Source organism: Athene noctua, chromosome 7, assembly GCF_965140245.1.
Source record: "Athene noctua chromosome 7, bAthNoc1.hap1.1, whole genome shotgun sequence".
Classification (NCBI taxonomy): Eukaryota; Metazoa; Chordata; class Aves; order Strigiformes; family Strigidae; genus Athene; species Athene noctua.
This window is the reverse complement of record NC_134043.1, coordinates 25,899,074-25,911,585: the sequence shown is the minus strand read 5'-3', so window position 1 is coordinate 25,911,585 and position 12,512 is coordinate 25,899,074. Positions and strand designations below refer to the sequence as shown.

Sequence of the window (12,512 nt, the reverse complement as noted above, 5' to 3'; positions counted from 1 at the left end):
CTGTGCATCTTGAGATAATAATTTATTGCTTTTTCTTTCATTTTTCATCCAGTGGAGAGTGAAGTTGGTTTTACAGAGAGCAAGGTTAGACTGGCAGATATGATGTCACATTTGGATCTAGCACAGGCACAGCTTGAGTTATTGGCACTATAGTGGGAAAACAAAGGTTGTTTAGGATACAGAACAATGCCGCTAGCCCTTGACATTTGAGCATATTTCTAGGGAGTTTTGCCCTTTTCATTCTACATTCTGCAGCCGTAACTGATGTAAAGTCATGAGACTTTTCATGTGGAAAAAAATGGCAAGATAAGTTTCTTCATCATTACACCAGTGAGGATAAATTTTATTTCTTTGAAATTTTAGTGGAAATCCAAAGAGATTATAGGCTGAGGTATAAGTTTTATCTGAAAGAGAGAGAAGCTCCAAGTACAATATAACTTTTCATGTCCCAACATTCTTTCTTGCACAAGAAATGGACTTTTTTTTCCTCCCTCTTATATCTGGCTAATAGCAGTTCACGTTTTTAGTCCCTAAATTCTATGATGAATACTCGTATCTTTTTTCTCTGTTGTTGGTTGTAAAGAAACATCTTGCAAGACCATGCTTGCATTTATCTGTTCAGTTTGCAATTTTCCAGCACACACCATGATCAAGTTTGTTTATTATCCATAATGGCACACCCATGCTCTCATGTTTTTCCAGTCATTTTGTTCTTGAACTACTGGTTTGTGAAGTCGCCTGAATTTTCCCTCCCTTTGAAAAAAAGATTACATAAATCTTAGAAGCTTTGAGGGTTCATTTTTGATGTATTCTAGATGATTATGAGCCTGAGGGAGGGTGTTATGTCTTTCCTGCACAGAAGTCATCATCTTGGCAGATGATGTAGCTGAGATTACAGTTCTCTAACCTGAGTACTGGTGGTAGTGGAAAGATTAGCTGCCTGAGACAGAGTGTGAGTTGCATAGAAGAAAATATCTGTGGTCCCTCCCAGTTGGGCTGGTACAGAGAAAGTGCTGAAATCCCTGCTCCGCTGTTTCACCAACATTGTCCCTAGGGTGATGTGCACTCAGGTATCACCTCATTCCCTGCGGTATTTTAATGCTTTTTAAAGCATCTTTCTGTCTTCGAGTCCTAGGAGCTGGAAGAGTTCATGTCACTGTTTAGAGGGGCTTGAAGGTACCCATGATTTTGGCTGTACCATTTCCCTACTGTACTTTCTGCCACCCCAGTCAGGGAGACCTTGGGGCAGACAGCAAGGCAAGAAGCTGCATAAGGGGAGCCTGCAGCACTGCTCAGTGATCTTGAGTTGGGTTTACTCTCCTGCGTGCATGTGTTGCTCCGGCTAGTGTGTGGGCAAGACAGGGAGATGGTGGCATGCAGCTGCCTCCATCAGTCCAGCAGGACTCACTCACAAATTTCCAAGGTTTGGAGAAAATTGTTGCTTGTGATTTTTAGAGTAGCTTCTGAGTGTTCTGAGTTGCTGAAGGATGGGGAGAGAGCCAGCTGGCTGTGATTTGCATCAGAATTAATCACTGATGTTTCCTCCTAGTGAAAGTTGAGTGCCTCTCTTGCAGAGTGTAGTTGTAAAGCACTTGCTAGGACTGGAGACAACATAGCAGAACATACTTTTAAAACTTCTTCCTGAATTATATCTTGTTTCTTTTGCTTGAATTCATTTGCTGCTTATAATGCTTTACACCCATAACGCAGTATGTGATTTAAAGTGTCTTATATTATAATAATAATATCATCCAGATTTTTAAGGTATGAGCTGGGAGCTATGCATTTGAAATTAGATTCTTATCCTTAAGGATTTTTTTGCTTCTCAAGTATTGATGTCCTGAAAAAAAAAATTGAATTATAAATGTGAATTTTTTACTTAGCTCAAAAACCATTATATTTCTGTAAAGGTTCCTGTCAAAGTATACATATAACATTTATTACAGTCACTCAAAATTCTTACCCAAATGAAAGTTGATACACTACATATATTGATGTAAATCATTATTATTATTATCTTTATTTATAGTCTTTTAAGAATATTGAGTTTTCTTTCAAATGAGTGACTTAGTTGAATTAGTCTCCAGAAAATCAATGCAGCAAAATCAATGCAACAAAAATCAATTCTTTCACTTTGATTGAGTCTTTCAAGCATTTTGCTTTGCATCCTTCTTCCATTCACGTGCATTACTTTGCAGCTTCAAGCAATTGTAATATTCTCCATGGCTGCTCAGAGTCACTTTTTTCTAAGTAATGTTTCTCAGGTGTTGAAAATTGATAAGCTTTCTTCTCAAAACTAAGACAACATGCATTCATTTATTCACACATGAATAGATATACCTTGCCAATGTCAAAAACCTGTCTGCAATGAGTCAGTGAGAACTTTTCTACTGATTAGATGAGGCATAAGATGAGGACTTTAAGGTCTGTGTAGATACTGAGTTTTCTGGAGAAGTATGGTGAGTTGAGCCTATAATTCTAGTGTCTTATGCTCATTTATTGACAACTCTCTAGCCCCTCAGTAGTTGTGGCAGAAGCTCAGCCAGGCGGAAAAAAAACCAAAAGGAAATCTTCATGTATTGCATGATCCATTACTTGGATCCGCCTGCTGCAACATGCTTACGTTATTAATTTTAAGACTTATTTCATGATCCTTTCATCAGCCATTCAGGCCTGTTATTTCAAAACAAAATTTTAAAAATGGCATTTCCCTTGTCAGGAAAATTATTGGAAGTATGAATTTAAAATACCCCAAAATATTAGACTAATTTGAAAAATCAAAATCTTAAAATTATATACTTTCAGGTAGCACTACAGAAAATATTATTTAGAACTCTGGTTGCTTTTGATGAGGAGACCCATATCCCACAGAAACCTGGAACGTTATCCCACTCTTGATTCATATGTAAATGCATTTCATTATTAAATGCTGTATTTACGTTACTCGGGAGACCAATGCTATTTTCAACAGAAAGAGCTGTGTAAAGGAGAGAATTTTTGATGTACCATTTCAATAAATCCCAAATTATTGTTCCATAGATAATGCTTAGTAGCCATGAATAACTGTGAATGGTTCTACTGAACCTATGAATGTACCTATGAGACATGTTGGACTTCCAAGCAGTGTTGACTGTATTTTCTTCTTCCCTTGCTATACCTTTTGATAGTTTCAAAGACAGCGTGGAGAAATCATCATCTTATTCCGACTGGCTAATAAATAATAGCATTGCTGAACTCGTGGCTTCCACGGGTCTCCCGGTGAACATCAGTGATGCCTATCAGGACCCTCGCTTTGACGCTGAAGTAAGAGATTTTTAGAAATGTAAATCTATATCATACTTTTGGCATTGCAACTAATATAACACAATTTTATTGTTATATCCAAGTGGCTGTAAAACCTGTGAATATTTATTTTTATTTTTTTTATCCAGTATGTCCTTCTGGTCTGCTGGTGCTGACACGGCTTTATACAGTAAACACAGGTCACTGAATTAGTATATGACTTCAGGCAGTTACTTAGTCTGTCCATGATTCATTTTTTCCTATTTATAACTGATACCTTCCTTTATCAAGTGCTATGATACTTAAACAAACTGATTTTTATTGTTGAAAATTCTGCTGCTGGTGTTAGCAGCACCATCGTTGTTAGCTGTTGGGGTGACTGGGACTGCACACGCACAATGTAAACAGAATTGGTATCTAGAGAGACAAATGTTGTTTGTAATCTAACTCAGCCAACTACCCTTTTAATTTGCACAAATAAAATATACACAGTGGATTAGTTATTTCTCCAATATACGTATCACTCCTAATAAAAGTGTTTGTGTATCCTAAGGTATTAATTCCAGCCTCAGTTAGGAAGCTATAGATACAGATAAAAACATATGTGTATACTTAACACCTGAATAAATGTTAGAGACGTATGGAAGGACAAAATCTTCAGTGAATTCTATCCAGTGAAACAGTATTACTACAGGGGACTTGGCCAGCAGTTGGGCAGCACATTAATCAGTGGACAGCCTTGGTCAGCAAGCTTCCTAAAGTATATTACTACAGTAAGTGTGCTTGGAATTTGAGAGTTTGCTTGGTTCCAGTTTTATTCCACATGTCATTAAAGGGATTATCTCTCAAACTAGCAGAATTTGTCAAAACAACAAAAAATAGAAGGCACCTGCTGTAAAAGTGTACAAGAAAACTGTGTTGATGGTAATTTGTTCAGAATTTCAAAAAGTACAATTAATGCTTGGGGTCTATTTCTTGCCAAAGAGATATGCTGAAATAATGCCAATCCTTGTTATGTTTGCGGTTGTACTTTTAATGTATCATGTCCTGAATAATTCAGCTCTTACTGTTTCACAGTTAGTCCTTTCCGAGTTAGAGGCACTCCCCAATTTATATGGAGAAAAAGAAAACACTTAATATAAAGGGCAGTAATTCTTTTCTGTTGGTAGGTTTCTATGAAAATTCAATACTTAAATTCAGTTGTTACAATCAGTTATTTCTACAGTCAAGTGTAGTAAGAGGAACATATTATCCCTTATGACTTAGAATCAAACATACAGTTGTAGTTATGAACAGATATTCTGTTCTCTGCTTCTATTAAAAACACTCTCTTTTTTCTCTGAGAGCACTAATTGTCATTTTCAAATGTTGATGCTCAATTTTCAACTCGTTCATCAAGAACTTAATGCCAAAGTATTTTCACTGAGTTAATTTTAAGATATACATGAGGCACTTGCTCCCCCACTCCCATGGATTTTAGGTGGTACTCCATGCTGATTTTAGTGATGAGTTCTGAGTATGTACAAATAAGCAGTACTCTAGTAAAACCTGAGTTAGATCACCATGATCCTGTCCTGCCTCCATTATATGAATTATTGGTGGTCTTTTACTTTTCTTCTGTTACAGATTGCCTGTAGCATTGGCAGTTTTAGTAAGAGAACATCTTCTGATCTTCTGTGAATGGGGTCATCCCAGTCTCTTACCCTAATCTCTTTTGAAAAAATATTTTATTTTCTTCAGATTTTGCAGCAATAACCCTAATGACTAAAGCTTATTAACTGTAGAAATGAGAGAATCAGTGACACATAATAAAGTGCTAAGTTGTATACTACATTACATAGAAAACAATAAATGAGGCAGAAGATTCTCTTCAGAACTACAGGACCTGCATAGAAAATCTCAAATCTTGGTTCTTTATAGCTTGTGCTTCTGCAAAGTTCCCTACTTATTCTTCTGAAGATGCATATTTCCTGTAAGCCTTCTTTTATAGCTGCTTTGCTAAATCCAATTTCAGTTTGACAATTGGGAAGAGTATTTCTAAGGCACACTTATTCAGTGAAGGTTGTGTCTGCTGATCCACCAGTGTAAGTAATCCAGGAATTGTCTGGACATGGCCTCACTTGCAGTTTGTCTGTAAGTTCAGATTGAAGTCAAATAGTGTAAGCTTTCTGTGGCAAAGATGGTGATGTTTGTATTTTCTTTGGCAATTTTTAAAACAATCCTTATGACTTTTGGTTAATCTTACTGTGAATGAGATTTCAGCAGAATTTTTTTCGAGTGAGAGCTGATCCATATGGAATTACATTTGTAAATGTAAACTTCTTGACATTTCTATTACTAGAATGTAAAAGGCTGCAAATGGTACCTACAACTAATGGAAGCTCTCATTTCTACATTTTAGGCTGACCAGATTTCTGGCTTTCATATAAGGTCTGTTCTGTGTGTTCCTATATGGAATAGCAACCACCAAATAATTGGTAAGACCTTCCTCATAGCTGCATCATTTTTTGGTAAATTTAATTATATCTTTTTTATTCTATGTTCCTTTTTCTTCCTTTTCTCAGCTGAATGTTGTTAAGAAGTTATGGTACCTAGGATGCATGCTAAGTATCCAAGAATGGATGTTTTGACTTGGATACTGTGTATGGACTTTTTCAGCTTTCCCACTGTGTCTTTGTTAAGTTATACATTGTATTGAAACTAAACAGATGAAAACAGAATTCTACCAATATTAGTGAAATTAGTTTGATACACTTTGATATTTTTCTTGGGTCTCCCTTTTTCGTACACAACTCAGGCAACTGTTTCTGCAGTTAAGCAAAGTGGTCGTTTCCCTCTTTAATAATAAACTACACAGTCAGAGAAGACTTTCTCTAGAGGCTGTGGCAGCTGTCAGAGTTGCCTGTGGCAGTGGTGTGTGCTGGATCAGGATGTGACAGGGTTTTATTGCTTGTTTGATAGGATGCTTCCTAGCTATGATACACCTGCAATTGGCCCTGTGTTATTACCTGCTCTTGGCACAAAAAAGAGCACCATTTGTAAATAACAGTGCCAGATTCCTCTGTTAACTTTCCACAGAAGAATTCAAGTCAAAGCAATAGCAATTTAAACCAGCAGGGCAAGAGTTGCATCCCTGTGTGCTGTGGCTGTCGGTGAGAGCTGAGATCAGCCGTGCATTGCTGAAGGCACTTGGTGTCATGCAGGATCAGGATCTTAGAGCTTATTCAGCAGAGATGATGTGGGAATTGAGTCTTTTAAAAATATGGTTCATTGTGTGTTGTGCAGTGAGTATTACCTTAAAGAAATAGAAAGAAACTGAACCCTTGACTGCTGATAGCTCTTATTTTTCTAAGGGCATATTGTAGCTAAATGAAATAGAATTGGTTTGTTGCAGTAGAACTCAGTTCAGCTAGAACCAAAAGCTTCGAACACCTTTTTTTTTTTTCATTGGTTCAATGAATTTATGGACTAGTCATGAGAAAAAAAGGACTTATATACCCAGGTGATGCTAAACCAAGTAAGATTTTAGGAATGAAAGTACTGATTCAGTAAATTTTGTTAGTAACTTCAAATTGCTAGGACAACTTACATGATTGCTGTTAGCAAAGTGCTCAATTTCTTTCCCAAGGAGATCTTTAACCTTTTGTGAAAACATCGCGAGTAACTTTTAGATTTGTGGTATTATACTTGGAGAGTAAAAAATCACAGTTGAAAGTAATAAGCTGAGTCCTGGTATCAAAACAATCAGACTTCTACACGTTTATGTCTGTTTAATGATTTTTAGAATAAATACTTGCAGCTTTGCTTTTCAGTTTGAAAGATGTATTTTAAATGTTACTAGTTAACAAAATATTCCGAATTGTGAATTAATGAATGAAGATTATAATTCATATTAACTCTTTCTGAAGGTGTAGCTCAAGTGTTGAACAGGCTTGATGGGAAACCCTTTGACGATGCTGACCAGCGACTGTTTGAAGTAAGAGGCATTCAATTTTGTAGCATAATCATACTTTTCCAGCAGGATTTTATATTTCTGGGTAGTGCTGCTTCAGGCTACTCTAGGGAGGCGGGGAGAAAATGTTTTTTCTGTATTTGTGGTTTGACATAAATTCTCAGAACTCCTCATTTAATAAGGTTGCATCCTAATTAAAACAAGTTCTTTGCATCTAATCTTTCTCATCTTGTTGAGGCCAGTGACTGACTTACATTCTCAAGATAACTTGTCTAAGCAGAATTATTCCTAATTTTTCCATACAATTCCTTTTCATGATTAAGCCAGCATTCATCTTTGTGTATTATAATTGACTTCCTTTTCTTTTTTGTCTTTTTAATTTTAGGCTTTTGTTATTTTTTGTGGCCTGGGCATCAACAACACAATTATGTATGACCAAGTGAAGAAATCCTGGGCAAAACAGTCTGTGGCTCTTGACGTATGTGTACATCTCAATGAAACCTTTCTTGCTCATAAGTGTCACATGTAAAGGAACATACTGCTTCTGAATTTATTGTAGTTAGCATCATTTTCTGTATCTACCTCTCTGCACCTTCGAGTATTGTCTTATTAAGGTAATGCTGAAGAGAATCTTTCTCAGGGTATGTTTAGTGTGGAACTCATACAGAGCTCATATAGTTTTAAACCTGGATATCTCATTTGATGCATATGTTTTCTATGTTAGAAGGTGGGACGGTGATGATGGAAAATCTAGTTACTTACAGGTGTAAGTGCAGGAATTAATCTAGGTGTTATATGTATTTTTTGTCCATCAGTAACTGAAAATTCTTTAGAATTTGATATTTTGGATAGCTTGTTGTTGTTTTCCTAGAGTTGTAAAGTGTGAATAAAACATACTGTGACCAGGACAAAATCTGAAGAAGTGATCATCATCATAGGGTTTTTTAGTATCAAAAGCAACATCTGCTGAACCCTTATCAGATTTATGTCCTGCTAAAATAAAGTTAAAGCAGGATGGCTGGCAGCTCAGTAAGAGCTCTGCTGCGGGTCAAGATGAATGTGTAATCCAAGGTCCTGGCATTTCAACACATCATGTCTTTCTTGAAAATGCATATAGAGTAGCTAAATGGAGGGACAAATTTATCTTTTTTTTGACCATTGCCTTTGTAGGAATTTCTTTTCCTGTTTCCACTCCCCTCTGTTGTTCATGAAAATTAAAATCTACCAGCTCCTGTGAAAACTCTAAAATACAGAACATTTCAAAAAATTATGATTATTTAAACTTCTGTAAGCCAATTCAACAATAAAGTATACTATTCTCTTATATTCTGGAGATTTTAAACATAAACATATTAAAAATAATCTTGGTGAGAACAAAGCTTGGAGTTTTGGGGATAGCTTTACAAATTTATGTTATTCCTACCAAAATAATTAAGAGTGGTTTGAAGGAAATGTAAGATATTTTAAAAAGCATTATGTAAAACTGTTTAATCTTAAAACATTTCTCTGATGAAAGGGTAATGTCACAAAGATTTCAGTATTGTTTTAAATTTCACATGTGGTGAGAAAATGATCTAGCTATCCCTGATGTGTGTACCCTTTAACTGTATAGTTCCTTTGGGTTCATACAATACCCACCATCACAATAAGAACCACAAAAATAGTGTTGGCCTGACTGAGATATGAATTTCTCTCTATTAAAACAAAAATCAAACTGGATTGCTTTTTTTTTTTTGCTTTAGGGTTGGAGATAATTATTTCTGTATTAGGGTTTTAGCCTGTAAAGCACATAGGCATGTTAAGGCTTTTTTGAAGTCAATAGGACAATTTGTGTTAGAAAACATTCTAAGTATAAGTGGTGGGTTTTATTATTCCTGTATATCTATTCACTTAGAGGAAAAAAGTTAAAACATTTCCTTTTCAGGCCTCCTTCAAGATTCCTTTTTCTTCACATATCATAGTCATGAATTACTGTAAGCCCTCAAACGCCCCAGATATTTGTGCAGCATGACACCTTAGAAGTAATACTTCTCCTGGCAAGAAATGTACAGCAGTGCTAGATATCACGCTCAGATACAGAGGGTTGAAAATTAACATAGAAGTTTGTTATTTAATACTGAAGTAAAGAAAAATTAAATTTCTTGGTTTAAAATACAGCTTCTTCCTTTGATCTAAAAAAGACTAATAGCCATATAGCTTGAATGTAGATTATAGGCTTGATAAATGGCCACTATGCTTCAGTGAAGAGTAATTCTTTCTATAAATGAGCAACAACTCATGATAATATTTGTGTGAAGTGATTGAAGATACAGCAGAAACGTACTGAACAAAAGAATGGTATATTCTGAAGGACTGTGAATCCATTTTTCAGTAATAGAATACTTTATTAGTATTTAATGTATTTAGATAGTGTGGCGATGAGTGGCATTTGAAAATGACTTGATATCAGATGTAAAATAAATCAATTTGATTTATTTATCATAAGATTCTTAAACAGCTGTACAGATACTGTTTTTCTTATAGAATTCTCATAAGATTGACTAAGAAGAGCAAAATGTAAACAAATGATGGGGAAAGGTTGACAGTAGGATGCTATATGGTTAAAAAACAGGCTAAATTCTGTTTTATATATTAAGGATGCAAAATTTGCAAATGAGTAAAAGGTTAGAATAACAATACAAAGGAAGGCTGTAAAAATCTAGTGGGATATAATGAATACAGATAAAGAATCTTGATGAGAATTTTGGTATTAAGTGTAATCTGTCATGGCAGAAGCCATAACTTTACTAACCTTATAGATTTCTGAGAAGCTATAATATGGTTGGTCAGAAAAATATCTAATATGTGAGGAAGGACGTGATGTATAGTTACAGAAAGTAAAACGTGGGACAGAACAAATGAATTGGTGTATGCTATTTATTCTTCTGTAGTGCAGGAATGATTTCCTATTACTGTAAAAGATGACACCTCTACAAAATTGATATGAGTAAATACATCTTGGGACATATTGCCACAAGGTACTGCAAGCTAAGGACATTTGAGATAGAGTTTACGTATTTATATGAGTAACAGAGACATTCATAGATGAAAACAATTTCAAAATGAGGACCCTTGGTGGGTCTAGTACACCGGATGGCTCTTGCACCTTCTGGAGTGCTTGTTTAATGTTAGCATTGTCACATAAGGATATAATTTATTCCATGTAAATGTATGCATACTTACAGGTAACAGAGGAGGTGTGCAACACTTTGTGCATTTGATGTAATGGTTTCATCTCCAGAATGGTATTGAAGAGAATGTCAGACATAGCATAGAGGTGCTAATTTGCATGCAATAATGTGCCACTAGCAAAGGCATTAAAGCTTTACTGTATAGCAAAAGGCATTATTTAAAGTCTATAAATCTACTGTTGTTTTTATATTAAATTCTTTCTCTTTTAATTGTAGAACTCCAGGAGAACAATGTAGGAATGCTTATAATATTGAATTACTTATTGTTCATGACGTCCTATAAAATTCCCTGCAACATAAATGCCAGATGTATACCTGATAACCTGCAATTAGTTATTATATGATGACATTCAGAACTGAATTACAATGCATAAATATTAATTAAATTTGTTTTAAACATCGTTGATTAGACTGCAGTAGGGAACCCTATTATTTCTACTTGTCGAGTCTACAAAAATGTTTTGTTATCTTTTGTTCTGGGGCAGGTGTTATCTTATCATGCAACATGTTCGAAGGCAGAAGTTGATAAATTTAAGGTAAGGATTTAAGTTTTTAGTTATTTCTGAAAATATAGCAGTAAATTTAAAAGGATGTAGATTATCTGAGAGAAAAGATTTATATCAAAAGCAGAAAATCATCATTAACAATGATTTATGATGGATATATTACATATTAGGCTCTTAGGCAGGGAAGGTGGAAAAAAACCTTTCAAAGGATGAAGAGCTGCAGTGATGGGTGCACAGTAGCAAAATGTTAACCCAGCACCAGCTGCTGGAACTGCATGTCAACATGGATTTGGTGGCCTCCTCAACAAGAATCACCATAGGGAAGTCATACTATAGTGGGGGGTGAGGAAGAGACTAGAGAAAATGAGTGGAACTTGAGTCTTTGCATGCTTATAGTGTGGAAGCTGTCCTGTGTTTACCAAAAAAACAGAGCATTCACTATCAAGATTATGCATAGGCTCAGAAGGCTGGACATGAAGGTGGGAAATCCTCTTCCAACTTCTGTAAGTGTCCTGGGCAGAACTGTAAAGCGATGTGTGCTGAACATAGCATTGCTAGGGACCAATAACTGTGTCTTCTCACTGAATTCTGCCTTGCCAAGGGGTAGAGAGTAAGAGGAGCAGTGACCTTGCTCATTCATCTCCGACAGCACTCCAGAGCTGCTTTTGTGATAGGCTTTGTTTGTCCTTTTCTGCTTGAGGAAACACTAGGGAAAGGGTGGCACTTTCCTCGGCTATGAGGAGTCAGTGTTGTAGAGGGCTCCTCAAAGCTGTTTGGGGGGTTCTCATGGTGGGTATCAACTTGGTCTCTGATATACAAAGTGCATCAGAGGCTGCGGCAAGGCCTGGGAAGGAGATCTGGACTGTTGTGACTCCACACTGCTGGCATTTCCTGCTGTGGCTCCCTGGCACCTGCCTGGCTGAAAAATAGCTGTTTGATGGTTATTCTGACGTTTGGCTGTGTGGCTGCATCCTGATCTCTGCACTGTGGGGATAGTTGTGGTGGAAGGGGAAAGCTGTGGGTGACTTAGCAGAGCTGATACTAATGAGTTACTTGGGCTGAGGAAGGGCAGCTATTCCTAGTTAGTTAATAAGTTTGTAGATTATTGCCCAAATTATGGCTGTGCCTTATAACTCTGTATCAATACCTGGTGATAAGGGTGTAATATTCTCCCATCATTGTAGTTATTGGTGCAGTTGCCTACTTTTTTGCAAGCTGAAGATTAGATTACTGATGTATTGCTGGAATCAAACATGCTTGAAGATTGCTCCAATGCTTCAGCCAGCAGAAAATATTTTTGTGTGCTTAATATGTTGCATTTACACTTAGCAAAGTAACACTGAACACTGTGAGAGAGAAGGGAAAGAAAGGGATAAAGGACCATAAATATTTCTTCTTTTTTTCCTTTTTTTTTTCCTTTTTTTTTTTTTTTTTTTTTTTGTTTTAGTTTACCTTAGAATAAACACCTGTAATATAGTTGTAATATAGCTTCTATGACTGTCAGGATTCAAGTGTTATCTTTCTAGATACCAGAGGGCCATA

The 12,512-nt window shown here is 36.1% G+C and overlaps 1 protein-coding gene across 1 annotated transcript in view; it reads left to right on the top strand.

The window, feature by feature from the left end:
• The window catches only part of PDE11A (phosphodiesterase 11A), a 139,973-nt gene that overhangs the window by 65,848 nt on the left and 61,613 nt on the right, over positions 1-12,512 (top strand). The window contains exons 6-10 of the mRNA XM_074910981.1: positions 3,168-3,303; positions 5,684-5,759; positions 7,191-7,258; positions 7,620-7,712; positions 10,950-11,000. Coding sequence (XP_074767082.1) covers positions 3,168-3,303; positions 5,684-5,759; positions 7,191-7,258; positions 7,620-7,712; positions 10,950-11,000 — 424 coding nt within the window. The remainder of the gene's footprint in view (positions 1-3,167; positions 3,304-5,683; positions 5,760-7,190; positions 7,259-7,619; positions 7,713-10,949; positions 11,001-12,512) is intronic.